This window comes from Oncorhynchus gorbuscha, linkage group LG10 (assembly GCF_021184085.1).
Source record: "Oncorhynchus gorbuscha isolate QuinsamMale2020 ecotype Even-year linkage group LG10, OgorEven_v1.0, whole genome shotgun sequence".
Taxonomy (NCBI): Eukaryota; Metazoa; Chordata; class Actinopteri; order Salmoniformes; family Salmonidae; genus Oncorhynchus; species Oncorhynchus gorbuscha.
Genome location: NC_060182.1, coordinates 70,758,904 through 70,777,363, shown reverse-complemented (window position 1 = coordinate 70,777,363; position 18,460 = coordinate 70,758,904). Strand labels below are relative to the sequence as shown.

Here is an 18,460-nt window from a genome sequence, read left to right as displayed (position 1 = left end):
CCAAACTCCCCCCCCCCCCCTGTCAGGGCAGTGGTGTAAAGTACTTAAGTAAAAATACTTTAAAAGTACTACTTAAGAAGTTTTGGGGGGCATCTGTTCTTTACTATTCTATTTTTGACTACTTTTACTTCACTACATTCCTTAAGAAAATATTGTACTTTTTAACTCCATATATTTCACGGACGGCCAAAAGTACTAGTTACATTTTGAATGTAACTAGAATAATAGTCCAATTCAGGTAAATAGTCCAATTCATGCAATTATCAAGAGAACATCCCTGGTCATCCCTACTGCCTCTGATCTGGTGGACTCACTAAACAGAGAACATCCCTGGTCATCCCTACTGCCTCTGATCTGGTGGACTCACTAAACAGAGAACATCCCTGGTCATCCCTACTGCCTCTGATCTGGTGGACTCACTAAACAGAGAACATCCCATCCCTACTGCCTCTGTCTGGTGGATCCCAGAGAACATCCCTGGTCATCCCTACTGCCTCTGATCTGGTGGACTCACTAAACAGAGAACATCCCCTGCCTCTGTCTGGTGGATCCCAGAGAACATCCCTGGTCATCCCTACTGCCTCTGATCTGGTGGACTCACTAAACAGAGAACATCCCTGGTCATCCCTACTGCCTCTGATCTGGTGGACTCACTAAACAGAGAACATCCCTGGTCATCCCTACTGCCTCTGATCTGGTGGACTCACTAAACAGAGAACATCCCTGGTCATCCCTACTGCCTCTGATCTGGCGGACTCACTAAACACACATGCTTTGTTTGTAAATGATATCTGAGGGTTCGGAGTGTGCCCCTGGTTTGCTTAATATAAAAAAAATAGAAATTACTTTCAGACTTTTACGCAAGTAGAATTTTACTGGGTGACTTTTACTTGAGTCATTTTCTATTAAGGTATCTTTGGTTTTACTCAAGAATGACAGTTGGGTACTTTTTCCACCACTATGTCAGGGTCCTGCCGGAGGAGGCTCTGAAATCATCCCACCCTACTGCTTAACATCTCTCTTCACATGACTGCCTCTTCTTTTCTGCCTGTCTATATCTTTAACATTTCAAGTTCTCCTTCAATCAATCAAATGTATTTATAAAGCCATTTTTACATCAGCCGATGTCAAAGTGCTTATACAGAAACCCAACCTAAACCATGCAGATGTAGAAGCACAGTGGCATGGACAATCTCCCTAGAAAGGCCGGAACATAGGAAGAAACCTAGAGAGGAACCAGGCTCTGGAGGGGTGGCAAGTCCTCTACTGGCTGTACCGGGTAGAGATTATAACTGTACATGGCCAAGATGGTCAAACGTTCATAGATGACCAGCAAGGTCAAATAATAATAATCACAGTGGTTGTAGAGGGTGCAACAGGTCAGCTCCTTAACAGCTCAGCACAGAATGGGTGTGTTAGTGTGCTCATGTGTATAGGAATGGGTGTGTTAGTGTGCTCATGTGTATAGGAATGTGTGTATGTGCACATTGGATGCCACCCTCATGAAGGGAAAACAGAGTGCAAATGGTGAAAGACCATTTAAGGATCTCCTTAAATCGACAGTAAAAATGTCATCCCCCACAAATGTCAAAATCAGGCCAGTGGTGTCTGTAATATTGCATGTGACGAGCATACATACAGTTGGTTACCACAGCACCCCCCTTTGGCCAATCAGTGTAATTTTGTCTCTATGACACGAGGCATCATTCACCCAAATCTTGTCAAAATTGGGTCAGCGGTGTCTGAGATATTGTGTTGGTTAGCTAGATTAATATCCCTGAACATGTGTACCAAATGTCACGACTCTGAGTCAAACAGATCAAGAGATATAAACATGTGTCCGTTATGGCACCACTGTGTTGTCAATATGAATGTTGTTGCACATTCTGAGTCTAAACAGTGTTTGCAACATGTGTACACATTTATGTTACAATACAAATATCCTTGACTGATTTATATGCATTTATGTGCCAGACCACACCCACATGAATGTTTATTGGTCAATAGCGTTTTAGGTACTCGTCTGGAAAATATTGCCTTGAGAGACCTTTGTTCAGATGCCACATATCAAGTTTTGTGCCAGAAAAATTCACAAAATTCTGAATAGCAGAAAGTCAATCATGGTGGACCTGAGGGATCCTTCAGGGATCCCTGAGGGAAATGTATTCCTTGTGAGGAGAGGGACCTACGTACCAAATTACTTTAGGTCAAATGGGGTGAGGAGCGTGATTTTTAAAGATATTTTAAATATCTTGTTATATTGCCACCTTCTGGCCAATCAGTATAATTGTGTAAATGCCGGATCTCTACAGCAAGAAGCATCATTCACCCAAGTTTTGTCCAAATTGGGCCAGTGTTGTCTGTGACTACAGTACGAATGTACTAATGTACCAACGGACGGAGACAAATCCACAGTCCCCTCCCAGACTTCATCGTGGGGGACAACTAATCATCTAACAGCCAGACGTGTGCGTGTCTGCAAGTCCCAGGCACAGGGCTGCTAAGCAAATGTCACAGTCAAAGCCAAATCAAATGACCTTTTGATCACAAAAGGATTTTAGCTAATGGTGGATCCTCTTGCTTCCCTCTTGTCTTTTGTGTTGAAGTGGGGGCAGCAGACAGTCCCAGAGACTGTGTTTTTCTGGGACTATGGTGAGGGGATTATTGGGGCTAAATCTGCTGGATGCATTGAGTGCTATAATCGCTGAGTGAGCACAGGGCTGGGGAGCAGATGTCACACGGTCCGCAGGGTAAAGGCTCGGGAATTATGTGGGACGATTGCTGGATTGCCTTGGCATCATGAGATAGAAAGAGAGGGAGAGAAAGACAAAGAGAGAGAGAGAGAGAGAGAGACATGGACAGGGAAAAAGAGTGAGATGGGGAAGGGGAAGGGAGAGAAAGAGCACGGGCGCGAGAGAGAGAGGAGGGGATTGGTTTGCTGCACTGGGGTCCGTGCGTGGGGTTGTGGGAGAGTAGAGGTATTATCATGAGGGATGGGGGTGGGGGAGACACCAGGCAAAGAGGATGGAGAGTCATCATTGAGATCCACGTCTCATAAGAAATACTAAACATATGTTAAAGAGGATAGCACCTCCATATTACAGATAAGGTAGATCAATTCCTATCCCAATGGTGAAACACAATCGAACACAGAAGCACACTGAACTAAATGAAAAATATTTTATGAACACAGAAGTTCCCTGTGATATGATACCTATCTCAAGATAACAATTTGGTCTAAATTTCATCTGGGGAATAGTGTTGTAATGACCATTCAAGGGGAACACCGTGAATCTAATACAAGGTGTTTGCAGAGATATGAGTGCTTCATTGAAGACAGTAGTTTGCATAGAGAAATGTAAAGCTGAATGTGGAGAACTGAAAGGGAAACATGTCCATACAGCCACAGCTGAATTCTCCTTTAAAAATAAGAAATTGTTCCTCCTCTGCAGTCCACATTAATAGAGATGAACTTGAAAAGAGAGAATTCTATGAGTCATTGCCTGTCCTACTTACGTTATGGATTAATAGTCATAAACTCGTAAACAGTTGCATATATCACTTAGGGCTTTGATATGATCATGATACAGCAAAGAAGATGGAGAGAAAAGGAGAGCATTACCGTTCAATTCTTTGCCAAACCTTTTGAAAACATTATGCTAGTAAGACATCATACCTTTTGAAAACATTATGCTAGTAAGACATCATATCTTTTGAAAACATTATGCTAGTAAGACATCATACCTTTTGAAAACATTATGCTAGTAAGACATCATACCTTTTGAAAACATTATGCTAGTAAGACATCATACCTTTTGAAAACATTATGCTAGTAAGACATCATACCTTTTGAAAACATTATGCTAGTAAGACATCATACCTTTTGAAAACATTATGCTAGTAAGACATCATACCTTTTGAAAACATTATGCTAGTAAGACATCATACCTTTTGAAAACATTATGCTAGTAAGACATCATACCTTTTGAAAACATTATGCTAGTAAGACATCATACCTTTTGAAAACATTATGCTAGTAAGACATCATACCTTTTGAAAACATTATGCTAGTAAGACATCATACATTTTGAAAACATTATGCTAGTAAGACATCATACCTTTTGAAAACATTATGCTAGTAAGACATCATACCTTTTGAAAACATTATGCTAGTAGACATCATACCTTTTGAAAACATTATGCTAGTAAGACATCATACCTTTTGAAAACATTATGCTAGTAAGACATCATACCTTTTGAAAACATTATGCTAGTAAGACATCATACCTTTTGAAAACACTATGCTAGTAAGACATCATACCTTTTGAAAACATTATGCTAGTAAGACATCATACCTTTTGAAAACATTATGCTAGTAAGACATCATACCTTTTGAAAACATTATGCTAGTAAGACATCATACCTTTTGAAAACATTATGCTAGTAAGACATCATACCTTTTGAAAACATTATGCTAGTAAGACATCATACCTTTTGAAAACACTATGCTAGTAAGACATCATACCTTTTGAAAACATTATGCTAGTAAGACATCATACCCTTTGAAAACATTATGCTAGTAAGACATCATACCTTTTGAAAACATTATGCTAGTAAGACATCATACCTTTTGAAAACATTATGCTAGTAAGACATCATACCTTTTGAAAACATTATGCTAGTAAGACATCATACCTTTTGAAAACATTATGCTAGTAAGACATCATACCTTTTGAAAACATTATGCTAGTAAGACATCATACTTTTTGAAAACATTATGCTAGTAAGACATCATACCTTTTGAAAACATTATGCTAGTAAGACATCATACCTTTTGAAAACATTATGCTAGTAAGACATCATACCTTTTGAAAACATTATGCTAGTAAGACATCATACCTTTTGAAAACATTATGCTAGTAAGACATCATACCTTTTGAAAACATTATGCTAGTAAGACATCATACCTTTTGAAAACATTATGCTAGTAAGACATCATACTTTTTGAAAACATTATGCTAGTAAGACATCATACCTTTTGAAAACATTATGCTAGTAAGACATCATACCTTTTGAAAACATTATGCTAGTAAGACATCATACTTTTTGAAAACATTATGCTAGTAAGACATCATACCTTTTGAAAACATTATGCTAGTAAGACATCATACCTTTTGAAAACATTATGCTAGTAAGACATCATACTTTTTGAAAACATTATGCTCGCAAGACATCATACTTGTTGAAAACATCATACCTTTTGAAAATCAGACTGGTTATGTACAACATACACGACCAAAAGTATGTGGACACCCGCTCGTCGAAAACATCTCATTCCAAAATCATGGACATTAATATGGAGTTGGTCCCCCCTTTGCTGCTATAACAGCCTCCACTCTGCTGGGAAGGCTTTCCACTAGATGTTGGAACATTCCTGCGGGGGCTGGCTTCCATTCAGCCAAGAGCATTAGTGAGGTCAGGCACTGATGTTGGGCGATAGGCCTGGCTCACAGTCGGCGTTCCAATCCATCCCAAAGGTGTTCGATGGGGTTGAGGTCAAGGCTCTGTGCAGGCCAGTCAAGTTCTTCCACACCAATCTCGACAAACCATTTCTGTATGGTCCTCGCTTTGTGCAGGGAGGCATTGTTATGCTAAAACAGGATAGGGGCATTCCCCAAACTGTTGCCACAAAGAAGGAAGCATAGAATCGTCTAGAATGTCATTGTATGCTGTAGCGTTAAGATTTCCCTTCACTGGAACTAAGGGGCCTAGCCCGAACCATGAAAAACAGTCCCAGACAATTATTCCTCATCCACCAAACATTACAGTTGGCACTACGCATTGGGGCAGGTAGCGTTCTCCTGGAATCCGGCAAACCCAGATTTGTCCGTCAGACTGCTAGATGGTGAAGCGTGATTTATCACTCGAGAGAACGTGTTTCTACTGCTCCAGAGTCCAATGGCGGCGAGCTTTACCTCTCCAGCCGACGATACCTCTCAGGCCGACGCTTGGCATTGTGCATGGTGATCTTAGGCTTGTGTGCGGCTGCTTGTCCATGGAAAAGCATGGATCTTAGGCCTGCTACATTTCCACTTCACAATAACAGCACTTACAGTTGACCATGGCAGCTCTAACAGGGCAGAAATTTGATTAACTAACTTGTTGAAAAGGTGGCATCCTATGAGTGCCACGTTGAAAGTTACTGAGCTCTTCATTAAGGCCAATCTACAGTCAATGTTTGTCTATGGAGATTGCATGGCAGTATGCTCAATTTGATACACCTGTCATAGCAACGGGTGTGGCTGAAATAGCCGAATCCACTCATTTGAAGGGGTGTCCACATACTTTCCTATATATAGTGTATCTGTGTGTGCTAAATATCCAACCAATTCTAGATCCAAACACACCTTGACAGCTGAGGGCCTTGAGTAAGCCAGTTTGGTAAGGTATGACCTTGATTTAAACAGTACCTTGATATGTTTGACACCACAGCTAACAAGCTTGCTTGGCTGGTACAAGTCCCATGATATGTCAAATATCTGTGGGAAAGATCACATGGTAAGTTTAACTATGTACAATTAAATGCATAACATACCGTGCAACAAATGAGTTTACAACACTTTTGATGTCATCTTCAATTAACGTCATTGTACAAAAGGCTTCACACAAAAACTTAAGGTGTGGCAGTGTGTGTATGCCTTTGTCTGTGTGAGTCTTTGTGTGCATGTTGGTTGAGTCAAAAAACAACACAGCAGCATACATATCTTTTTAAAAGTCTACTCCATTAGCTTAGCGTCTCTTCAGACAGAGTCTGGAATGCTAACGATCAATCAGGCTTAACTTGTTCATGTGCATCTCCTTTGGGCTGCCGCTCCTTCCTGCTCCTTCCTGGCTGCATTTCTAACTACAGTAATTGGAGAGATTGATCTAGGCCTGGTGCCTGGGACAGAGAGGGGAGGATGGTGTTGTATAGTTACCCTGTCAGTGTGGCCAGGAGCCGCTGCCAGCACCTTGCCCCTCCTCCAGTCCCACACACAGATCGTGTTTTTGGAGTCCAGACCCACCGAGACCAAACACTGCAAAGGAAACAGCATTTTATGAAAACAGAATGACGACTACAATTAAATAAAAGAGAACATTGGCTGACAACAGTAAAAACACCCGTTTTCATGCCTCTGTCTCTGGCTGGGAGCCCATCTGTATGAGTCTGCTGGAATGGGCTCCTATAGCCTAGTGAGTAGGCAACACCAGGAGAGGGGATGCTTATGGAAATCCAGCTCTACTCTGCTGCACGTTGCTGTGTGTGGTGGTGAGAGGCCACTTCCATCTGCCATTGAATTCATGTCTGGGCATGGAGAGAATCCATGGGAGGGGAGGAGAACCACTTTAACTGTGTTTGAGAAGAAAGAAGGGTAAAGCTCCACCCCACGATGAAACATTGTGGAACTGGGGGTATTCATTCAGCAAAGAATGCAGAGATGATCTGGATCGAAAAGTCTACATGAAGAAATGTACTGAAAGGATTCAGAAGGTTTACGCATGTGGATATAGGGCTCTAACTTCTGCCATTGAGGGGATTCGATTAAGCCGGGTCGGGTTGCACCGAGCTATGTCCCGCCGAAACCGGTGAGGGAGGCGCTCCCTGCTCAAATCGAACCATAATCTGCGGCGTTCTGTAATATTGGTCAACAAGGCAGGAAGATGCATCATTCAGAAACATACAACATCTCTTTTCCATAAAATACCCTCTGGGGAAAGGGTTCCACATGGGACCCAATAGGGTTCTACCTGGAACCAAAAAGGGTTCTTCAAAGGGTTCTTCCATGTGGACAGCTGAATAACCCTTTTAGGTTCTACATAAGCACCTTTTTTTCTAAGACTGTAGTTTTCATTGGGAACGTTGCTATTATCATCTGGGTGAATTGTTTTCTGCGCATACTGGTGCTAGTCTGGTTGCAAGTCTTCGAAGCCAACATTTCACTCCTTTTATAGCACATGGCATATGACACAGAGTACAAGGAGTGGCATAAAAAGACTGGCAAACAGACTACACTGGTGCAACCAAATCAACATTCCAGGACGCACAGCAAAGATATTTAATGGCATATGTGACCAACTGGTTGCAATTAAGAGCCCTATGTGGATATTAAGACTACTATACAGAGTTAGAGCAATATTGTTTAGCCAATAAATATGTCAAATGTCTTGGATAAAACATTAAATCAATTAGACATGGTTGCTCTATTTCTTTTTCTGGAAGGGGCAACATAACACAGAATTCATCCACACAAAGTTGACTTGAACATAGACATGACCAGAGCAGTAGACGACAGAAAGAGATCAGGAGACCCAGTGGACGACAGAAAGAGATCAGGAGACCCATTGGACGACAGAAAGAGATCAGGAGACCCAGTGGACGACAGAAAGAGATCAGGAGACCCAGTGGACGACAGAAAGAGATCAGGAGACCCAGTGGACGACAGAAAGAGATCAGGAGACCCAGTGGACGACAGAAAGAGATCAGGAGACCCAGTGGACGACAGAAAGAGATCAGGAGACCCAGTGGACGACAGAAAGAGATCAGGAGACCCAGTGGACGACAGAAAGAGATCAGGAGACCCAGTGGACGACAGAAAGAGATCAGGAGACCCAGTGGACAACAGAAAGAGATCAGGAGACCCAGTGGACGACAGAAAGAGATCAGGAGACCCAGTGGACACAGAAAGAGATCAGGAGACCCAGTGGACGACAGAAAGAGATCAGGAGACCCAGTGGACGACAGAAAGAGATCAGGAGACCCAGTGGACGACAGAAAGAGATCAGGAGACCCAGTGGACGACAGAAAGAGATCAGGAGACCCAGTGGACGACAGAAAGAGATCAGGAGACCCAGTGGACGACAGAAAGAGATCAGGAGACCCAGTTGGCGACAGAAAGAGATCAGGAGACCCAGTGGACGACAGAAAGAGATCAGGAGACCCAGTGGACGACAGAAAGAGATCAGGAGACCCAGTGGACGACAGAAAGAGATCAGGAGACCCAGTGGACGACAGAAAGAGATCAGGAGACCCAGTGGACGACAGAAAGAGATCAGGAGACCCAGTAGACGACAGAAAGAGATCAGGAGACCCAGTGGACACAGAAAGAGATCAGGAGACCCAGTGGACGACAGAAAGAGATCAGGAGACCCAGTGGACGACAGAAAGAGATCAGGAGACCCAGTAGACGACAGAAAGAGATCAGGAGACCCAGTGGACACAGAAAGAGATCAGGAGACCCAGTGGACGACAGAAAGAGATCAGGAGACCCAGTAGACAACAGAAAGAGATCAGGAGACCCAGTGGACGACAGAAAGAGATCAGGAGACCCAGTGGACACAGAAAGAGATCAGGAGACCCAGTGGGCGACAGAAAGAGATCAGGAGACCCAGTGGACGACAGAAAGAGATCAGGAGACCCAGTGGACACAGAAAGAGATCAGGAGACCCAGTGGACGACAGAAAGAGATCAGGAGACCCAGTGGACGACAGAAAGAGATCAGGAGACCCAGTGGACGACAGAAAGAGATCAGGAGACCCAGTGGACACAGAAAGAGATCAGGAGACCCAGTGGACGACAGAAAGAGATCAGGAGACCCAGTAGACGACAGAAAGAGATCAGGAGACCCAGTGGACGACAGAAAGAGATCAGGAGACCCAGTGGACACAGAAAGAGATCAGGAGACCCAGTGGGCGACAGAAAGAGATCAGGAGACCCAGTGGACACAGAAAGAGATCAGGAGACCCAGTGGACGACAGAAAGAGATCAGGAGACCCAGTGGACGACAGAAAGAGATCAGGAGACCCAGTGGACACAGAAAGAGATCAGGAGACCCAGTGGACGACAGAAAGAGATCAGGAGACCCAGTGGACGACAGAAAGAGATCAGGAGACCCAGTGGACGACAGAAAGAGATCAGGAGACCCAGTGGACGACAGAAAGAGATCAGGAGACCCAGTGGACACAGAAAGAGATCAGGAGACCCAGTGAACACAGAAAGAGATCAGGAGACCCAGTGGACGACAGAAAGAGATCAGGAGACCCAGTAGACGACAGAAAGAGATCAGGAGACCCAGTGGACACAGAAAGAGATCAGGAGACCCAGTGGACGACAGAAAGAGATCAGGAGACCAGTGGACGACAGAAAGAGATCAGGAGACCCAGTGGACGACAGAAAGAGATCAGGAGACCCAGTGGACACAGAAAGAGATCAGGAGACCCAGTGGACGACAGAAAGAGATCAGGAGACCCAGTGGACGACAGAAAGAGATCAGGAGACCCAGTGGACACAGAAAGAGATCAGGAGACCCAGTGGACGACAGAAAGAGATCAGGAGACCCAGTGGACGACAGAAAGAGATCAGGAGACCCAGTGGACGACAGAAAGAGATCAGGAGACCCAGTGGACGACAGAAAGAGATCAGGAGACCCAGTGGACGACAGAAAGAGATCAGGAGACCCAGTGGACGACAGAAAGAGATCAGGAGACCCAGTGGACACAGAAAGAGATCAGGAGACCCAGTGGACGACAGAAAGAGATCAGGAGACCCAGTGGACGACAGAAAGAGATCAGGAGACCCAGTGGACACAGAAAGAGATCAGGAGACCCAGTGGACGACAGAAAGAGATCAGGAGACCCAGTGGACACAGAAAGAGATCAGGAGACCCAGTGGACGACAGAAAGAGATCAGGAGACCCAGTGGACGACAGAAAGAGATCAGGAGACCCAGTGGACGACAGAAAGAGATCAGGAGACCCAGTGGACGACAGAAAGAGATCAGGAGACCCAGTGGACGACAGAAAGAGATCAGGAGACCCAGTGGACGACAGAAAGAGATCAGGAGACCCAGTGGACGACAGAAAGAGATCAGGAGACCCAGTGGACGACAGAAAGAGATCAGGAGACCCAGTGGACGACAGAAAGAGATCAGGAGACCCAGTGGACGACAGAAAGAGATCAGGAGACCCAGTGGGCGACAGAAAGAGATCAGGAGACCAAGTGGGCGACAGAAAGAGATCAGGAGACCCAGTGGACGACAGAAAGAGATCAGGAGACCCAGTGGACGACAGAAAGAGATCAGGAGACCCAGTGGACGACAGAAAGAGATCAGGAGACCCAGTGGACGACAGAAAGAGATCAGGAGAACCAGTGGACACAGAAAGAGATCAGGAGACCCAGTGGACGACAGAAAGAGATCAGGAGACCCAGTGGACGACAGAAAGAGATCAGGAGACCCAGTGGACGACAGAAAGAGATCAGGAGACCCAGTGGACGACAGAAAGAGATCAGGAGACCCAGTGGACGACAGAAAGAGATCAGGAGACCCAGTGGACGACAGAAAGAGATCAGGAGACCCAGTAGACGACAGAAAGAGATCAGGAGACCCAGTGGACGACAGAAAGAGATCAGGAGACCCAGTGGACGACAGAAAGAGATCAGGAGACCCAGTGGACGACAGAAAGAGATCAGGAGACCCAGTAGACGACAGAAAGAGATCAGGAGACCCAGTGGACACAGAAGCATTCCGAGCCAGAGCCGGTTATGGTTTTACAACTGTCACATCCTCTCTCAATCCCTAGATGACTCTATCCAACCAGGAAAATGTATGAGGTCATTTCCATGGTCTAGCTCTGTAAACAGCGGCGGTAGAACCACTGAGGGGCCCTGTGGGAAACTCACAGAGATAAAAATGAGTGCTTGAGCCATGACATATAGATTTTTGAAATATGAGAACTCCAGCAAACACTAGACAACAAACGACTGTCCATAAACCCTGACTGTCCATAAGTCCTAAGTATTACTCTGTGGAGAGTTGGCAAAGAAGCTAACATTTCAGTGGAAGGATATACAATGGGGAGAACAAGTATTTGATAACCTGCAAAATTGGCAGGTTTTCCTACTTACAAAGCATGTAGAGGTCTGTAATTGTTTTTATCATAGGTACACTTCAACTGTGAGAGACGGAATCTAAAACAAAAATCCAGAAAATCACATTGTATGATTTTTAAGTAATTAATTAGCATTTTATTGCATAACATAAGTATTTGATACATCAGAACTTAATATTTGGTACAGAAACCTTTGTTTGCTATTACAGAGATCATATGTTTCCTGTAGTTCTTGACCAGGTTTGCACACACTGCAGCAGGGATTTCGGCCCACTCCTCCAAACAGACCTTCTCCAGATCTTTCACGTTTCGGGGCTGTCGCTGGGCAGTACGGACTTTCAGCTCCTTCCAAAGATTTTCTATTGGGTTCAGGTCTGGAGACTGGCTAGGCCACTCCAGGACCTTGAGATGCTTCTTACGGAGCCACTCCTTAGTTGCCCTGGCTGTGTGTTTCGGGTCGTTGTCATGCTGGAAGACCCAGCCACGAACCATCTTCAATGCTCTTACTGAGGGAAGGAGGTTGTTGGCCAAGATCTCACGATACATGGCCCCATCCATCCTCCCCTCAATACGGTGCAGTCGTCCTGTCTCCTTTGCAGAAAAGCATCCCCAAAGAATGATGTTTCCACCTCCATGCTTCACAGTTGGTATGGTGTTCTTGGGGTTGTACTCATCCTTCTTCTTCCTCCAAACACGGCAAGTGGAGTTTAGACCAAAAAGCTCTATTTTTGTCTCATCAGACCACATGACCTTCTCCCATTCCTCCTCTGGATCATCCAGATGGTCATTGGCAAACTTCAGACGGGCCTGGACACGCGCTGGCTTGAGCAGGGGGACCTTGCGTGCGCTGCAGGATTTTAATCCATGACGGCATAGTGTGTTACAAATGGTTTTCTTTGAGACTGTGGTCCCAGCTCTCTTCAGGTCATTGACCAGGTCCTGCCGTGTAGTTCTGGGCTGATCCCTCACCTTCCTCATGATCATTGATGCCCCACGAGGTGAGATCTGGATGGAGCCCCAGACCGAGGGTGATTGACCGCTATCTTGAACTTCTTCCATTTTCTAATAATTGCGCCAACAGTTGTTGACTTCTCACCAAGCTGCGTGCCTATTGTCCTGTAGCCCATCCCAGCCTTGTGCAGGTCTACAATTTTATCCCTGATGTCCTTACACAGCTTTATGGTCTTGGCCAGTGTGGAGAGGTTGGAGTCTGTTTGATTGAGTGTGTGGACAGGTGTCTTTTATACCGGTTAACGAGTTCAAACTGGTGCAGTTAATACAGGTAATGAGTGGAGAACAGGAGCGCTTCTTAAAGAAATACAAACAGGTCTGTGAGAGCCGGAATTCTTACTGGTTGGTAGGTGATCAAACACTTATGTCATGCAATAAAATGCAAATTAATTACTTAAAAATCATACAATGTGATTTTCTGGATTTTTGTTTTAGATTCCATCTCTCACAGTTGAAGTGTACCTATGATACAAATTACAGACCTCTACTGTACATGCTTTGTATGTAGGAAAAGCTGCAAAATCGGCAGTGTATCAAATACTCATTCTCCCCACTGCATATGAAACTGTTATAATGCCTAATGCATATTTACAGCATAATGGTAATAAAGAGGAAACAATTACAGTTAACCTTCATTAAAATGCAATGGACTCGGGGGGGGACATACACTTTAACACTAAGTAAATGGACATGAACAGTAATATTTTATCATTTGGTGCTTATATTTGTCCTATTTCACACATTAATACGCATGTGAGAATTGGAGATGTGTTTTTTAAAATTTCCCACTCTCCCTGAGACAGCCTCGGAGAGTTGGGTCACGCCAGGGTCTGCCATTATCAATGGTGACCCTGAAGCAATTAGGGTTAAGTGTCCTGTTCAAGGGCACATCGACATATGTTTCACCTTGTCAGCTCGGTGATTCAAACCTTTCGGTTACTGGCCTAATGCTCTAACCGCTAGCCTACCTGCCACCCCTTTAGTTTCATATTACAATATGTAGGTGTTGTGAAGGTCTTCAACTGTCTCAGAACACTCCCCAAAAGACCTTTAGTCATTTATAAATTGGGGAACATGTGCATGATGCTCTGCAATATTATAGCAAGAGTTTGCACAAAGAAAACAAGCCCATAAGTAACTACTGTAGTACAGTCGTCAAAGCTCAGGGCCCTTTACTGTTCGGTTGGCTCACCGTAACTTCACAACATCCTGTCAAACTCTGAGTCAGTGGATGAAAAAGATTCCAGCCGAATCTTAATGTTAAACCTCTTTCTCACGCTCTCACTCTCTCCGTCTCTCCCTCTGTATAGCTGTCCTGCTAATACCGCTGGTCTAATCCCAGATGTGTCATTAAGAAACACAAGCCAGCAGGCGTGCCGAGTGGGATGGCTACTGCCATCCCACAGCAGAGGAGACAACAGTCATGTAGCTGTTATATTCATCTCTTACTGAACTATTCCTGTTCATCTACAACTGTCTGAAGGGTTTTCACGTTATCTGTCACTTGATGTGGTACAATAAAATGGAAATCTAGCAAAGCACAGTAAAAATAGTTTATCCAACCGGAGGGATCGGTGGGATGTGGAAAGTTTACAGTGACCACTGCAGCTCAATATTGGATCCTACATTCTCTTTGAAAAATCCACATTTTACATAGAATTCACTCTGTCAATACTGATTCATGAGTAGCCATATGTGTCACTGTTTTTGTATGAGCACACAGCATGGTTACGCATATATGCGGAAGACACATTTCGGTTGGATGCATTCAGTTGTGCAACTGACTTGGTATCCCCTTTCCCTTTCCCAGAACTGTACCTGTCCATCGAGGTCGAAGGCTAGGCAGGCGATGCCGTGTGTGTGAGTGTCCTTGAGGATGGACACGGTCTGTACGGTGTAGGAATCCCACACACAGATGTAAGGCTCCTTGCCCACCTGTCCCGTAGCTACCAGCACACGCTCCGGATGCAGAGCTAAACTGTAAGGAGAGCGAGAGAGAGATACGGTCAGAGAAAGAAAAAAGCAGAGTGACAGAGAGTGGGGACGAGAAAGAGAGAACTCAGAGAACCCAGCTGCACCCTCCAAAAAGAGACCAGTGAGATGATTCACAGTCTATAGGCCTAATGATCAGTGATTATCCCCCTCAGATAGCCTGGGTAAAAATAGAACGAAAAAAAGACAGAGCAGAGGAAGGCCTTGCATTATCAGAGAGTGGAAGCTATTAGCCTGAGTTGCCACGTTGGATCTGTGATAGGCCAAGGCAGGAACATGGTGAATCAGAATGGTAGCTTTAGCCCTCCTTTTGATATTATACACTCACACAGGGCACGGCAGGAAATAGCCTACCCAAATTCAGGATTTCTCATCCTCTAAGCTCTGCCCTTTGCCCCCTTTACAACATCACCTGGGGCTCCCAAGCACAGATACTGTAGGCATCAAAAGCAGCCACTCTTTGCTCCGCCCTGCTCTCCCCCTCTTCCACCGGGGAACGCTCTACATCTGAGCAACAGCCTGCAGTCTGATGCACGTAGCATCCCCCTTACAGCAGCTGCCAGTCAACTTCCAGGTACGTCTGAATGATTCACAGGGCAATTCTTCCCCTGCGTTGGCCTGATATATATTTCATAATGTGACGGAGCTCCCACCATTATAATCAGGGCACCTGTTTTGCCAACTGCCCTCCACAACTTCTAATCCTGTGTCTGTGTATTCAGAGAGCAGGCCAGAGATCAACATGCATCAGCATGCTGGGGGGTTTCTCTGGGAAACCAGCCTTCTCGGGGTCAGGAGTTTTTCATATTTTATTGTGACACTCAATTTGCATTTGAAATGCGCTTCAGAATTATTCTGCTCGTTCTGTCACAGCTCCGGAAATGGCTTTTTAGCCTGGTGGTGTAATTCCTCTATTCAGCCGTGGTGCTTTGTTAGCGATACAGATGTAGGATCTTAATCTGATCACTCTTTTGTTGCTGAGAATTTTCCTGCACCGCAGGAAATACAGATGAGCTTTGTGATTTACATAAATTCACTGAAAACCCACACTAACACATGGTGATGTTGACAGTATTGCACGTTGGGGTATGATAGTAGATGTCAGGCGCACCAGTTTGAGTGTGTCAAGAACTGCAATGCTGCTGGGTTTTTCATGCTCAACTGTTTCCAGTATGTATCAAAAATGGTCCACCATCCAAAATACATCCAGCCAACTTGACACAACTGTGGGTAGCATTGAAGTCAATATGGGCTAGCATCCCTGTTGAACACTTTCGACACCTTGTAGAGTCCATGCCCCGACGAATTGAAGCTTTTCTGAGGGCTGAAGGGTTGTAAACTCAATATTAGGAAGGTGTTCTTAATGTTTTGTACACTCAGTGTAGTTCAAATTAAGATCATACATCTATCTGTAAGTCTGAGATGGGCTAATAGGCTTGAAGAACAGGGCTATCGCACCACATCTCCACGTCGCCTTCACTCACTCACGAGAGAGGTTTATTCTTTATCTCACCCTCACCCTCCCTGTCATCTCCCCTCCCCCCTCCAACTTCTCATCACCTCTTGTCTGAATTACATAATCATATCCAAGCAGCTAAAAATAGTAGTCAGAGGAAGAGAATATGATTGGTGCTCATTGGGATAGAGGAGATGAAAATGCTTTTGTAAGCAGTGTAATAGTTATCAGGTCAAGAGCACACTGATTACCAATAGCATACATTCAGCAGCTTTATTCAGTACACAGATGAAACAACGAGAAGGACATCGGATCAATGAACCTTTGTATAAACATTGCACTTTGCATTGCTGAGTACAAACTCTGTGCAGGTCAGAAATAGACAAAAACCATTTGAGTGTGACTCAGAATAAACTCTACATTTCCTGCAGAGAGGTTGCATTACTCTTGCCAAATAGCACTATGAATTTCACTGCCTTTGTACACAACAGACTCAGGGAATGGCAGCTGCAGGGACAGGGGACTTTCCTTTCTAAATCCGAGGGTAGAGAAACATCCTGATTAAGGAGATTCCAAGCAGTGGTCTGTGTTCTCCTCAGAGCAGCTGGAGAGTGTGTGGAGAGATGGGGAACCCGTTTACTTTGTCATTAACAGTGACAGTGAGGGTTGAGACAAGGGCATTAACCTCTCCTCCTCCCAACTCAAGCCTGTGAAGGCAGGGCTAAGCTGGGGCACACCACATCAATCAAGACTCAGCCGCTCTACTAGGGCCGCTCTACTAGTTTATAAAGATAGTACATCTCTTGACTCGTAGAGTCAGTTTTTTTCTTTACTCGATGTCCAGTCAAACCTCTCTCTTGGAGTTTTCCTTTTCCTGTACTGACATAATGTGACAAACAACTACAGACAGTAAAATAGCAACACTCCTCCCAGTCCTTCCGTCACAATAACGTCACTGCTTCTATTACATTTCTATCAGCTAATGAGATTGGGAAATCTCTGGGCTGGTGGGGTGCTGCAGTGCTCTGGTTTGATAAACGGCTGTTTGATGTGGCTGGCTTGCACCTGCCAAGAGCACTCGGAGTCCTGGCAGGCAGGCGTGTTGGGCTGGATAACTCTGCAGTCACGTGGTGCTGGATGCCACTGCTATACAGATGTAGGATCTTCATTTTGTTGCTAAGAATTTTCCTGCTAGGCAAGAAATGCAAAAGTGTAGTGTATTTAAGTTTTAAAAAGGCTTCTAAAGTTTGTCATTTCCACTTTGAAATTTCAGACTTGATTTGACCCCCCCACCCCAAAAAGAAAAAAACTAAACCCCTACAATAATTTCCATTAATTATAATCCACATTATAATTCACATTTCCTGTTGATCAAATTAAGATCGTACATCTGTACTGTTGGGAAGAGGAAGTGAATAGGGCATGTTCAGATGAAGCAATGTAAAGCCCAGGGACAGGGACAGTGACTCAGGGACTTGGCATGGATTATGGCCCATCATCATGGTGACAGAGCCATGGCAGGAGAAACGTCATTCAGGGCAAAGCCATGGAACCATTTAACTAAAGGGTTCGATCAATGGAGTCATTAGGAAAAAGGGTTTCACTGTGCCTGCTTGCATGCGTGTGTGTTTATTTCGTTTCACAGTAAGTCTGCTTAATTGTATAAATCTTAATTGATTCCTCTCAAACAAGAATTGTTGCAACTCAATTATATTGACATGGCTAATAAAGGAACAAATTATGCACTCAAAATCGGCAACTACATCAGCCTATCTTTCTTGAATCCAAGTCCCTACATTTGTAATGACTTCACTCAACAACGAAAAAATCAAATACAAAAACATATTTGTCTCTTGATTGATACAGTAGAAAATGCATGTTAAAGGTCTATTAAAAAGGGATATGATGACATTTCACAGCCAAACACACACACACACACACACACACACACACACACACACACACACACACACACACACACACACACACACACACACACACACACACACACACACACACACACACACACACACACACACACACACACACACACACACACACACACACACCACTTGTC

At 44.4% G+C, this 18,460-nt stretch overlaps 1 protein-coding gene across 1 annotated transcript in view; it reads right to left on the bottom strand.

The window, feature by feature from the left end:
- Window positions 1-18,460, bottom strand: part of LOC124046471 (echinoderm microtubule-associated protein-like 5) — a 59,579-nt gene that overhangs the window by 27,952 nt on the left and 13,167 nt on the right. The window contains 3 exon segments of the mRNA XM_046366866.1: window positions 6,471-6,539; window positions 6,978-7,076; window positions 14,754-14,913. Of these exon segments, the coding sequence (XP_046222822.1) occupies window positions 6,471-6,539; window positions 6,978-7,076; window positions 14,754-14,913 (328 nt within the window).